Here is a 14,475-nt window from a genome sequence, read left to right on the forward strand (position 1 = left end):
TATGCCCCTTTTTAAAATCTGACTGACTTTCCCAAGAATGCTCCAGGCCTCAAAACATCTCTTAAGTAAATGGGCATGCTACATTTAGAATGAAACACAAACCTCAACTGAAGAAATGCAAGTCCAGCTACTTCATTAAAACCCATCTTCAGTTCACGTAATTTCAATTAGCAAAGCAATATACAAATGCTGATACCACTTCTCCTTTGCTTTTCAGTGTTTTAACATTAAGAGGTGCTTAATTAATCAGGCTCAGCAACTGGAAAGCTAGGATATTTGCAGGAATCAGGATCCAGTGATCTGTCATTGTGTTTAATTACCTCGTGTATTCTGAGACTTTGCAGGGTTTCTTTCCCAGAGAGAAAGAACGGACCTCAGAGCCATGGTCCAACTTTCTCTTCATCTGCAAGGTGAGGGAAAAAGAGTAACAACACAGATTTAGTTACACAATCAATCTTACTTATGTGTACTTCTGTAAAATTAACACATTTTTACCTTCTACTTTTATACCAAATTTCAAAAAGTTGACACGTATAAAATGATTTAAAGCAACATTTTATTTTCCAAATTCAACAATATTTGATACATGTTTTATGGGTGCCGGTACATATTATGTCTCTTTTAGGGTCCAAAATCTATTGGAATTACATTCTTTTAATTCCCAAATTGTGAAAAAGTGTGCAGTGTATTGGTTTATTCACTAAGCTATTTTCTCTCTGTCCTCCCAGAAGAGGAGGGAAGGAACTAAACCAAAGCCCTGGATCCTGGATTTTTTGTGTTCAGGTTCATTGCTCAGTCTGCCATTGAAACGGTTAAATTTTAGGTAGTCTGCCTTCATTATAAACCCTATTTATTTCAAGGTCTAAAAAAACCAAAATTACCGTATCTTTTATTTTGTCTATATTTATATTTTAAAGCTGTACATTAAAAACATTCGTAAAACTGCGGTAAAACAAACTGACAGATTAAACAGTATTTTTCCAAGAAGGGTAAGGATGAAAAACATTACACCCCAGCCCCAAATGTCACCTGCAATTAGATAGGATCAAAACCAAATAATGAGCAGGTCAGCTGCTAAAAGGGGAAGCCAGACTGCAAAAATTACCAAAGAGATGGAAATCAATGAAAGCCATATTTACCCAGGCAAATAGAGATTACTTTCTACATATTCGGGTAATCTTTAACCACAGACTTTTGAACTAAATGAGACCTACGTGTGCCAAATGCAACTTCTGAGGTTTTTTCTGGTTTTAATTTTTTTTTTTTTTGAGATGTGATACACCACAACAGTTTAGCCAGCTGAAGAATATTTACTGCTGTTTACAACTATAAGCTGCAAAATACATAAACTACTTGTATTACATTTCAGACTTTAGTAAAACCATTTGCTTTCTTTTTTTCCAAAATTTCATTATTAAGATACAGTTTAAAAGTTGGCATCTTTATTACACAACTGATTTGATATTTTAAAATATTTTATTATAACAGTTATTTAACTATTTATTTTATCAGTCTACTTACCTAAAACAAAACACCTCAAACTCAACAGGATTTTCTAATGCTTATGCCCCATATACTTTTGCTGTGATTTTGGTTATTTATACTTTTAAAATACTCTTATGGCTTTACCTAAAAACAGCCACTGAAGATCTTGTGTTCTGCTTCACTAGTGCTTACACAGGAAAGCTAAGGCTTTTTTATATGGGAACAGCTACAACACAACCAGAAGAGCTTGCCTTGTAGCTGTCTTTTCTTGCCCATGCCTCACATGGGACACTCCACCAGATTTCACCAGACAAGCACCGAGCCAGAACCACCCTTCATGCTCCCAAATCACCAGCCTTACCCTCACTGCTTCCCCACGTCTCAGGAGGAGCAGCCCCCCCACTCCCCCCAAGAAAACCAATTGCAAAGATCACTGAAAAATAATGGATACCATCCTCTATTGCTGTGCTAGGTGGGTGAGCCACCAAAATTACCAGCAGCATAAGGAAGATGTTTGAGAACGAATTTCAGTATTTGATGATACACTTTTCAGAAAGGATTTTTCCTGTTCAAGGAAAATTTTTATTTCCAGCTTGCCCTTCTGAGAGGTTATCATCATATTCCTCTTCTGCTTCTCATATGAGGTAGATGCAGTTTTTCAAAAGCACACCTTAAAAATAAAAAGTAGAAAGCCAACAGCAGAAAAATCAGCTCTGGTGATTTATTCTTTCACGTTAGTGAAGAAAACAATATGCATTATGTTGCCTGATAATGATTTCACCTGTTTCTTTTGGTTGGTTTTTTTTTCCGACATTTTAGGCAACTTTTACATGGGGTCCATCACACAGACTGACTTTCAGTATCTTAGAAGGTGCTAAACGCCGTTTATCATAAGAAGAAGATAAAACTTTCTCTACAGCAGAGAGGTCTCGTGAGAAGATTCAGACATCAGTAAGGTCTCTGTGCAACCAAAACACAGAAACCGTCGAGCAAACATGCTCTAGACATTTAATTTGCCGCTAGGAAAACACAACTCCTTCAGACAACGTTTATTTATCGAACTAACCGAGACTGCAGTATATAAAAAAATTAAAACAAAAAATATTTTTAAAAATGAAAAGAAGGGGCAGCAAACTGCATACCGCATCACCGCCCGTCACCAAGCGCTGGCAGCGCTCCCCGGCAGCGTACTGACTGCAGTTACGGCCGGGTGGCAGCCCTCCGCCGCCGGCACGTCTCCGCCTGCGGACCGCCGGTGCGGAGGACGCACGGCCACCGCCCGTCCCTCCCTGCCCTCCGCGGCCGCGCACCCGGGCCACTCACTTTGTAGAAGATCATCTTGAGGGTGCCGTAGAAGCCCATGGTGTCCGCGCGCTTCCCCTTGCGCGGCGGCGGCGGCACCCCACGGGCCCGGCGGCCGGGCAGGCGCTGGCAGTACAGCCCCTTCTCCGGCAGGTAGGTCACCGCCTCCCGCGCCGACATGCTCGGGCACGGCGGGCGGCGGCGGCTTTGCTGGCCCGGCCCGGCCCGGCCCTGCCTGCGCGGCTCCCCCTGCCCGCCGCCTGCCTCCCGCCGCCCCGCGCATCCGCTCCGCCCCGTCCCTCCCTCCCCGTCCGCCTCCGCAGCGGCGGCGCGGCACTGCGGGATGCGCGGCCGGGAGGGACCCGCGGGCCCCGCCGGCGGGAAACCGCCCTCACCCTGCGCAGAGAGGGGAAAAAATTAAAAAAAACAAAAACCAAAAAACCCAAAAACAAAACCAAAAACAAAAAAACAGGGCTACGTGGGTTTGGGGCTATTTCCCCCTTTCATCTTTCTCCCTCCCTCCCCTCCCACTTCTCCCGCACCGCCTCCGAGGCAAGGGCTGCCACCAAGCCCTCGCTCTGTTCTCTCAATGCCACTCTCTCAAAACAAGCTCATTTCCACTAACTATAATTATACCATCGCCCTCGGCGGGCCTGGCTGGACTCGTCCATGATTGCATTCCGTGGACAGACCCAAATTAGTAATTTAAAAGTGCGGGTAATTTTAGAATAATTTGAAATGCACTACAGTTTTGCCAGGGAAAAATATACTGAAGTACAATCTATTGGCTAGACAATAGAATAAACGGTTTTTGAAGATTTAGGAGTTTAAAGACCATAATCCAACAATTAATTAATATACATTGAAACACTAATCCGGAGCTGTCAGAGGCAGGAGCGGAGTTTCCCCAGCAGGGAGGTGGGCAGCCTTCCCCGCGCACCTGGAAGAGCCTGGACGCATACACATGCCCCTCTTCTGTACAAGGCAGCTCTTGGGCGGCACCAAGCCATCTTAGTTCGGGCTTCAAATCCTTCGCAGGATTCTCACTTGTCTTTCAGTGAAAGCACAAGGAAAGCCCTTGGTAATTAATTACTAAAGAACGCTCCTTTTTTAGTCATTGTTCACATTAAAAAAATCTGTCCAGTTCACCCTTACGGCTCTATTCAAGGGCATTGAAGTTCCTGACATATGTCTAGACTCTCAGACACCTGGAACCGGCACAGCAGCTGAGTAGTTTGATTGTTTTAGTGACTCAAGAGACTTCAGCTTCCAAAATCTTTCTTTTTTTATTATTTTTTAAATTTTTAAAATTTTTTTTCCACTCCTGTAAAGTTTTCTGCCTAAGTTCAGAACAGAACATATCCGAATATGATCTGAAGCTGCAGCATTCCCCTATAATTTTCCCCAAGTGCAGTGGAAACTGAAGATGCTCAGCAGCCCTCCAAATCAATGCACTCAAACAGAAGGAAGCATGTAGGCCGTTCCTAATGACCTGAGAGGAAATCATCTTCTTTATCATCCAAAGCAGTACAAAACAGGTTTTACCTTTATAGAACACACATCTAAAGGAGTGGAACTGTAAAACCCATTAGCTTCCTCATTAGTACAGTGATTTCACGAATACAAGCCGCAGCAATTTGACAAAAATTTTGGTGGAAACCCGGAAGTGCGGCTAATAGTCGGGGGCGGCTAATATGTGAATAATTTTCTGACATTTATAACCCCAGACGTGCCAGCCAGGGTGCTGAGCCAAGCACCTGCCAGTAAAAGCCGGTATTCCACGATTGTTACAGTGTTACTGTGTTGCCCTGGCTCCCTGCAGGCAACACGGGGGGGCGGGGAGAGAGGCGGGAGAGCTCTCTTCTTCCCTCCTCTGCCGCAGCCCAGGGGAGGACGGGTGGGGGTGCGCGCCGCCATTGCCGCGGCTCGGGGAGCCGACGGGGGCCCTGCGCCGCCATTGCCACGGCTCGGGGAGGAGGGGGGGGCCGCGCTGTCATTGCCACAGCTCGGGGAGCCGACAGGGGCCCTGCGCCGCCATTGCCGCGGCTCGGGGAGCCGATGGGGGCCCTGCGCCGCCATTACCGCGGCTCGGGGAGCCGACAGGGGCCCTGCACTGTCATTGCTGCGGCCCGGGGAGGACCGGGGCGGGGCGCCGCCATTGCCGTGGCTCCGGGAGCCGACGGGAGCCCCGTGCAGCCATTGCCGCGGCCCGGGGGGGGGGAAAGTGCGCGCAGCCATTGCCGTGGCCCAGGGAGGAGGCGGGGTGCTTTGTCCGCGCCCACCGCCGGCGCCACGGGCGCGGGAAAGCTCCGTCCCCGCCCGCCGCCGCTGCCGTAGGAGCGGGGGAAGCTCCGTCCCTGCCTGCCACCGCGGGGCAGCGCCGACCCAGGGTGACCGAGCCCAGTGGCAGCGGCGGCCGGCCCCGAACGGCAGCACCGGGCTGGGCCACCTGGCCCCGTCAGCAGCCCCTAGTGGGCCGAGCCTGCACAGCCTTAGCTCAGCCAGTAAACCCCGCCCTCCTGTGGTTCTGTTACTAATTGCACACGGGTCCTCGCTGCGAACGACAGAGCGGCTTATATTCGGGTGTGGCTTATTTATGGACAAAAACCGAAATATTTGCCAACACCCAGAGATGCGGCTTATACTCAGTGCGGCTTGTATTCGTGAATTTACTGTACTTTGAAAAATCTCATATGTATTATTACTTAGCAATAGACAAGTGGCAGGTGTTAGGACACTCAGATAAGGTGAAATCACTACCTCCACAGCACAGATTCTGCCTCTCTATGGTTGTATATATCTCCCATCCAGCACTGAGTCCTCACAGTGCTTTACATCTCCCAGCGAAAATGGTTTTGCCCATCAAATCTTGGCATTTATGCCATTATCCACTAAACTGCAGTGCTGTATATTTTATGAGAACAAAATGCTCTGGAGTTGACTTCATACCTCAAGAGCTGTACATATCCCAGGAGACTATTACTTTCTTTGCTAGCACATCATATGCAAAGGGGAAGGGAAAAAAACCCCACAGGCTGCATGTACACATTAAATAATCACAGGAAGCAAATTAACACTCAAATCATCAGAGTAAGAAGAATTTGAACATTATCACTGTGAGAACTTAGAAGTACTTTATCTATGTGCCTGCCTAATGCCTTGTGATGCTTGCAGCGACCTCTGCCCCTTTTCCCATCAGTGAATGTACTCTATGCAGAGGAGGGATGATGGCTACTCTTGCTCCAGCATAGAAGCAGGAGCGGGTAGGAAATCTCCAGGGATTAGCCTCTCCCCCGGCCCAAAGGCAAGTGTAATCTGACAGCATGGCTAGATTTATCTTTTGAACAAAATGTGCTTCAGAATTAAGCAGTCAGTGAGTTGAATAATAATTAGAAATTACTATTTTCATCCCTTTTGAAGTACTACTATTGCAGATTACTTCTCTTTTGATCATGACTGGCAGATATTCTCTCATGGTAAAAAACCCCACTGACTTAACTACTAATCACTTCAACACAGTCAGGACCCATGTAATAACCCCAACAATCATTTGCTAATGGTAGAAAACTTGGTATGTCAGGTATTTGTTCTGCACAAAAGATTTGGGTTTTTTATTAATTTTAGATACAGATATCACAGATAGACATGACATTTGAACAATGACCATCTCTTATCTAGTAATCTGCCTTTCTCAGAGGAAAAAAAATTTTCATATGATTAGGGCTCTGGATCTCACCTGTTTAGTGTTTTTTCTCTGGAGTGGTCCCACTTTTGATTCTCTACAAATAAAGAAACATTCTCTCTATTTCAAACTAAGTTTGATAGTCTCTGGGTAATTGCAAAATTACTCTAGTTGGATGTCTGTTCTTCCCCAAAATGCTGAACCACAGCCTAGGCCCTCCTTAGTTATTGGAGAAGAACATGTTCCACCAAAGGCTGATAGCACCTACTTTTAGAATCCCACTTCTAAATTCCTGTCTAGAAAGGACTTTGTCTCTCTCCCTTGACTTTGAGAACCACCCTGTCCTCAGAAAAAAAATCATGTAATGAATGCACCACATTCTCCCTTGTAGGAAATTATTTAATGTTTTGCAGAAGTAATGTGGAACTGCCTAACCTGGGAAAACTGAGGTCACACAGCTTCACTCTGCATCTTCTGGAAAAATACAAAGGTGGAGGAATAAGACCCCAACCCTGCAGGTACTTTTGAGAGCCTGACAGCAAGTAGCAAAGACGATGCATTCACTTACATCTCTAGCAATATTTGAAATAATATTTGCTACAGTAACTTTATGCCCCAAGACAACTTAATGATATAAAGTAAACATTCATCACAAATTAAGGTACACTGAGGAAGACTACATTTTAAAGCAATATTAAGAGAAAAATCAAAAGTTACCATGTTTCTTTCCCTGTTTAGTATATATTTAATTTCAAAGGTTGGTCTTACTTTTTTTAAGCTGACAATAATTTTTCAAGTTCTGAAAACCACAAACAACATACAATTCATGGCATTTAGAAAAATGTCTAGAGTAAAATTACAGTAATTTCACTATTACAAGCCACACCTGACTATAAGCCACACCTCTGGATGTCAGCAACCTTTAGGTCTTTGTCCATATATAAGCCGCAACTGATTATAAGCTGCACTGCCATTCGCAGCAAGGACCCATGTGCAACAAAGTTGCCAATTAGTAACAGAATCACGGGATCGCGGGGTTTACTGGCTCAGCTCGGGGCCGGGCAGGCTCAGCCCTCTCGGGGCTGCCAACATGGCCCAGCTCAGCGCTGCAGCTCGGCAGGGCTGCTCGGGGCCGACCACTGCTGCCGCTGCCACCGGCCTCGCTCACCCCAGCCCAGCACTACCCTGCGGCAGCAGGCAGGGCGGAACCCGCCCACACCTGTGGCAGCACCCGCCCACACCTGTGGCAGCAGGCGAGGATAGAGCCCGCCTGCTCCCCCGATGGCAGCGGGCATGGAGCCCACCGCCTTATCCCCCTGCCGTGGGGCTGGCAGGAGGGAGCCCCCCACCTCTGCCCCCGCGCTGCCGGCAGCATGGAGCCCACCTCTACCCACTGCGCAACAGAGTAACCGATTTGTAACAATTGCGCAATCCCGGGTTTTACTGGCAGGTGCTCGGCTCGGCACCTTGGCTTCACTTCCAGGTTTGGAAATTTCAGAACGTTTTTCATATATTAGCCACTCCTGAGTGTAAGTCGCATTTCTGGGTAGGGATCAAAATTTTAGTCAAAATGGTGCGGCTTATAATTGTGAAATTACTGTACATACTTTTCAGTGGACACAAGTCCAATCTTATTTCCTGTCAGTACTGCAAACTCTTAATTAGAAAAAAAATTCACAACATCCAATTCTTTTCCTGTTGGCATCACTTCTAGCACCTTTACCAGTTTGTCATGTGGCATGCTGTAATTAAGACCGTCTATTACTTCTAAAGAAAGACTAAAATGAATTACAGAAATCACCCGCAGTGCTATATAATCCCCAGAAGATCAGAGATTACAGTGCAACAGACCAAAGAAACAACTTTTTGGTGGGGGGGGGGTTGTTTTTTTTTTAGCTGGAGAAACATTTTTGGGTGGAGAGACCACAGGATGGTCTGGCTGTGTTAATGGCCAGTCAGCATTTTGAAAAACACTGATGCTTAAACCAGAGAAAGCAAAAACCGTAATTGGCATTTCATATTCACACATGTGTTGGAAGCATAATGTGTGCAGGAGGAACCGTGGAGCAATATGGTTTGGTGTCTCCATTAATATTGGTAAATGCATCATTCAAGACAGTGCCAGAAGGGATTCAGTGTACTCTGCACATTTAGCAGACGCTTAGCAGACTCACTCCTTTAGAAACATTTCAAAGTGATTTTTGTGTGTTGTCTAATAGGATTGCAGGGCTTTCTCTATCCAGGAAATCAATAGTGAGGGGTCAAATTCTTAGCTGTGCAAGATTTACCGTGGACACAGTGAAGACAACCTGAGAAGAACAGTAATGCTTAGCTGTTCTTCCCTTTCTCAAATTTGGATCCACTTTGGCTTTAAACATTCCCCTTCTGCTTGGTAATCTAGTTTGGGCAGCTGCAGCAGCCAGCACTTTGTCTTCTATATTTGACCTATTCATCCAGCTACATACTTCATTTAATTTGCCAAATACTCCCATTTAGGCAAGAATCTGGCCCCACAGAGAGATATTTCCACCATTTGCTTCAGACATTTAACAACAGCTTAGCTTAGGACACCTACATTTAAAAGCCTAAGCTCCCACTCACTCAGTGAGAAAGGCACATGCTAGAGTCCAGCATGTGTAAGGTTTCAGAAACGGAGAAAAATATTCCACATGATAGCAAGTGTTTAGCAGGTTTCAAAGCAATTCAGGGTGGGCTTTTCCACTACAAAAAGGCATTGCTTTTATGGTCAGATCTTTTTCTTTCTGAACTATTATGAAATTAAACAAGTAACCCACTGGGATCATAGAAATCCCACATTCTCACATTTTCTCCCAGTTCAGTTTGGGTTAGGCAGCAGCCTTACAGGCTACAGATTTGAGATTTATTAGTGTGTATAGAAGTTGCTGAGCTAGAATTATTTTATGGGTAAATTCCAGATCTGTGGGCTGGGTGAGATGAAAGTTTAGCACACTCACCAGTTAAGGAAAATGGGTATTTGGCTAAGGAAGTTCACGGGTACAGTGTAGGATGTACCTGTCACACAGGTGTAACTGTGTAGAATATACCATTGGTATTGATGCCACGAAATAGACCTGCAGAAATGAATTTAGGTGCACCAATTTGTGACCAACAGCTGCTATATTACAGCTATTAGGGAAGAACAAAAGCAACTTGGCTCCCTGGAAGCCATTCAGATAGAGGAATTTCTGCTTAATTTGTTTATAATGTGCACAGCAAGCTCAGAAAGGTTCACTTCCGCATGTTTGCCTAACACAGTTACAGGAAGAAATTTACACTTATGATCATGTATAGTTTAAGTGTAATACAAGCAATTCTGGACACTGCAATGTGCACTGATCAGTAGCTTAATGATCAATGATGTATTTCTATAATACTGATGAACTTAACCTCCAGGAGGAAGTAGTGAAAGCAACAGTAACTCTACTATGGAAGGAAGGACACAGAGGGGTATTACACTACATTGCATGAAGCCTTCCAAAGCTTATTTAAGTGGAGCGGAGAATATGTATTATGAAATATGATGGGTAAGTCACCAAACTGTTTCACTAACCATGTAATGTTTCTTGGCAAAGTGTTTTGAAGACTGTCTTCAAAATTACAGTAATTTCATGATTATAAGCCGCACCATTTTTACTAAAATTTTGCTCCCAAACTGGAAGTGTGGCTTACATTCAGGAGTGGCTTATATATGAAAAAATTTTGGAAATTTCCCAACCTGGAAGTCCGACCCAGCAGCAGCCCGGAGCCGAGCCGGAGCCCACCCGACCCCGGGCGGCGGGGCAGTGGCAGCACAGCAGCGGCGCCGCCCAGCCCAGGGGGGCGCAGTGGCGGCACCGGCCAGGCACACCCCTCTCCCTCCTCCCAGCGGCAGCGACTAGGCAAGCCCCTCTCCCGCTTCCCGGTGGCAGCGGCTGGGCACACCCCTCTCCCTCTTCCCAGAGGCAGTGGCTGGGCACGCCCCTCTCTCTCTTCCCAGTGGCACCGGCTGGGCAAGCCCCTCTCCCGCTTCCCGATGGCACCAGCCGGGCAAGCCCCTCTTCCTCCTCCTGGTGGCAGTGGCTGGGCAAGCCCCTCTCCCACTTCCCAGTAGCACCGGCCGGGCACGCCGCTCCCCCGCCTCCTGGTGGCAGCGGTGAGCGAGGCTGGGGCCGCTCCCTGGTGGCCGCCCCGAGCAGGGCCAAGCCAGTAAACCCCTTGATCCCGCGATTTTGTTACTAATTGGCAACTTTGTGAAAGTTGCACGTGGATCCTCGCTGCAAACGAAAGTGCGGCTAATAATCTGGTGCGACTTGTAATCATGAAATTACTGTAAATGCCCCACACATGATTATCCATGATTTCCATGCAAAGTACGGCACTGAAGTCAAACAAAATCGTAAAAAGACTTTAAGCTTTATTTCTGCAGGGAAGGAAATGGTATTGGTAGCAACTGAAAAAAAAAAATCAATTAATATTTATTTATAAATCATGATCCTATTAGAATAGTGTGAACTTTGATTACAAATACCATTTTGAAGGTATATATAGCAGAGATTTCCCATAAAACCTTTTCTTAAAATATTTGTCTTTAAAATAGAGTTCTAAATACATTGTGATAAAATTCAAAAGGTGTGCTAGTTAATGGCTGCAAAAATAGCTTTGAAAAGGATTTAAACATGAAGTGTACGTAACAGATTTCAGCATTGGATGCTTTTAATAAACTTAAAATTATGTTTTAAGAGCAGGGAGATTTCACAGACAAGCTTAATATAATATGGCATCACTGTGTGTCCAGCAGAGCAGAACTCCCCTCTGAAGGTCATATATCCTATCGTCTTTGCTGGCTCTCTGTATCTGGGCACAGAATTTGCAACATATGCTTCAATGCTTAGGTTATTTTAAAGGAGTACAGCCAAAGTTGTCATATGCCCATCAATGAAAGGAACAGATCCATGCATTCTTCCTTGGTGATAACACCAGCTTAAAGATGTCCCAGTCTCACCTGCTCGTTCCCGTCCCCAAATGGCTCTTTGCCCTTATTTCTGCAGGAAGAAACATCAGTAGAAACACCCTGTGAACCAATTCATTTACTGATGCAAGGTTAAGAGACATGGATTTAAGTTTTTACCCTTGGGGTTTTCTTTTTTCTTTCTTTTAGAACTAGTTGCTAGTTTAAATTTCCACCATGGTTTCACAAACAATTGAGCCAGCAGAAGCAAATGAGCAATTCACAGGCAGTGTACAAACTCCTTGAGCCAGCTACACCACTCAGAAGAAGGTATGAGGAACTATGACCCGAGTGTCCCATGCAGAGAGGATAAGCCTATTATCTGTACCTAGAGGCATCACTCTCTCAGCTATAGCTTCATGTGCATTTCCCAGTACAGCCACTGGGAAGAAGGAAAAAAACAAACACTTCCTTGTGGCTACCCTTGGCCATTACAGTAATTTCATGACCATAAGGCACACCGGACTATAAGGCGCACCCCCCAGGAGCCGGTACATTTTGCAACTTTGTAGATCAGATAAGGCGCACCGGACTATAAGGCGCACCTTTTTGTTTGCAGCGAGGCTCCGCCCCCAGCTCCCCCAACACGCTTGCTGGCCGAAGCCCCGCCTCAACCCGGCAGCCATTGGCCCCTGGGCCTGCCTGTACCCGGCGGAGCTGGGCTATGCCTGCTGCCGCTCCGTGCAGCGTCCCCAGGGCCCCGCTGCTCCGGGTGTCACGCGCTCTCCTGGCGCACCGGGAACCCCGCACTGCCGGCGTGCTCTGGGAGTCCCCTGGCACTCCGGGTGACCTGATGTTAGCAGGCTTGCCCCGTGCCGCCGCTGCCCCGATTCCGGCTGCTTTCCCCCTTCCTGCACGGTAGCCGCTCCAATTCCGGCGGCTCTTGCCCCCCCCGCGCAGCGGCCCCCCGATTCTGGTGGCTTTTGCCCCACCGCGTGGCGGCCGCTCCGATTCCGGCGGCTTTCCCCCTCCCCGTGCGGGGGGGCGCTCCGATGCCGGTAGGCCCGCCCCGTGGGGCCAGCTCCCCGATGCCGGTAGGCCCGCCCCATGGGGCCAGCTCCCCGATGCCGGTGGGCCCGCCCCGCGCGGGGGACACCCCGATGCCGGCAGGCCTGCCCCACGCGGGGGATGCCCTGATGCTGGTGGGCCCGCCCCATGGGGCCTGCTCCCCGATGCCAGCGGGCCCGCCCTGCGTGGGGGACGCCCCCATGCCGGTGGGCTCGCACTTCCGGGGTGGCAAATGTCGCAACTTTGTACATCAGATAAGGTGCACCGGACTATAAGGCGCACTTCCGGTTTTGGAAAATTTTAGTCAAAAGGGTGCACCTTATAGTCGTCAAATTACTGTAATTTCTATCCTTGCATCACTTCTCAGATGGCCACCACAGCCTTCATTATATGGCTCTGTGGCCAACTACAGTGGCAACTGACCTCGAGTTGCCTTTTTGCTAGGCTATTTTCCAGCCAGGTCAGATTCCTCATCTCTCTCACTGCACATCCACACACACGTCTGTGCCTGCACAGCAAGAGATACAGCCCGTTCTCTCCTTTTTAACCTCCCCAAGCCCCCAAAGAGCTACCTTACCTTGAACACTCACAAAACTACAACCCTAGATGAAAAGGCAAGAAACTGTGGGGTTTGGGCTTTGTCCTCCCAACTCAGAGGAACTGTATTATCACCAGAACAACTTATTTGCATTGAAAAATATACTTCTGTCTGTGATAAATGGAAATGGACATTCAAAGGTTTACCACAAAACAAGAAAAAGGTGAACCACAGGCAGGCGGTATAATGTCAACCTTCTTTAAACATCATGTTGTAAATCCAGGAAGCTTGTCTCCTTAGAACTCCATACTCTTTTACTGAATAAAACTAACAAAACCAGAATGTTTTTCTTCCCAAAGCATTTTTCTTCTTGTTAAAGAAAAAGATAAATTAAAACAAAGTATCAGTGCAGCTAAGCTTCCTGTTGCTTTTAATTCCCTGTGACAGTAACCACATGCAAGTTTACTACACAGAAATACATGATTTGTTTTAAAACTAGCAATATTAGCATATAATAAACATTTTTGCATATTCATAAGGACCAGAATTAAGTTTGGTAGAGTAACCTTTACTTTCACATTCTTCACTGCTTTCTGTGCAACAGGAACATTATGAGTTGCTTTTTTGAGTTTTGTTCAGAATTTTAAGATTATTCATTTTTCAAAGGAAGAAGGTATTACATATAATACATCTTGCAAAACATTCTCTAATGGCAGCAGATCTTCATAAGAACTACGTCTCCATTCATTGCGTTTCTATTAAAGTTAACTGTAATCTATTTATTATATCATTAAACTTAATATATTGTAAGATGAATTCTATTTATAGATGCAGTAATAGCTGTGCTAATCACTCAAGTTTTCATTGAACCAGGTTGTGCTTCTGGGTCACAGTCAACACTAGCAGCTTCTTCAGAGACCAAAGGACATTCCTAGATTTCTGGAAGTGATGACCTTGCCTGTTACACACTGGACAAGCCCAAGTGGCCTGCCAAGCAGCTTCTGCAAGCTGCTGGCTCCCACACTTGCACTGTGGAGGAAGATGGAACCACACATCCCGTCCACTTTTCTCCCTTGGCCCACTCTTCTCCCAGATATCCATACACATCACTGAAGTCAAGGGCAGTGGCTGCCACACCACATCAGCAACCAGAGGCCACCTTGGCACAGGGTAGTCTGTTGGCACAATATGAAGACAGCAGTCACTGCCTGGGATCTTTCAAAAATAATTTTACCTTACATTCCTATCATAGTAATTTCACAGATTCTGTATGTGACAATAGTCCATAAAATTAGAAAACCGTGCACTAGAGACTGTTCTTAGGCACACAAAGCACAAGCCCTTCTTGCTGATCCACAGATGACAAACAAAATACAGAAAAAACTAGTAGAGATCAGTTCCTTTTTACAACGTTTCAAACAGAGAGTTGTTTTGTTTATATTGACAAGAATG

The 14,475-nt window shown here is 46.2% G+C and overlaps 1 protein-coding gene across 7 annotated transcripts in view; it reads right to left on the reverse strand.

The window, feature by feature from the left end:
• Positions 1–14,475, reverse strand: part of FBXW7 (F-box and WD repeat domain containing 7) — a 229,661-nt gene that overhangs the window by 31,161 nt on the left and 184,025 nt on the right. For 3 of the 7 annotated variants that reach the window (XM_033059352.1, XM_033059351.2, XM_033059357.2), the window contains exon 3: positions 321–403. In XM_033059352.1, coding sequence (XP_032915243.1) covers positions 321–403 — 83 coding nt within the window. Of the gene's footprint in view, positions 1–320; positions 404–1,936; positions 1,956–1,979; positions 2,004–2,808; positions 2,968–12,764; positions 14,199–14,475 lie in introns of those variants that run through there. The other 4 variants (XM_033059353.1, XM_033059354.1, XM_033059355.1 and 1 more) reach the window with 4 other exon arrangements.

Source organism: Catharus ustulatus, chromosome 5 (assembly GCF_009819885.2).
Source record: "Catharus ustulatus isolate bCatUst1 chromosome 5, bCatUst1.pri.v2, whole genome shotgun sequence".
In the NCBI taxonomy this organism is placed as follows: domain Eukaryota; kingdom Metazoa; phylum Chordata; class Aves; order Passeriformes; family Turdidae; genus Catharus; species Catharus ustulatus.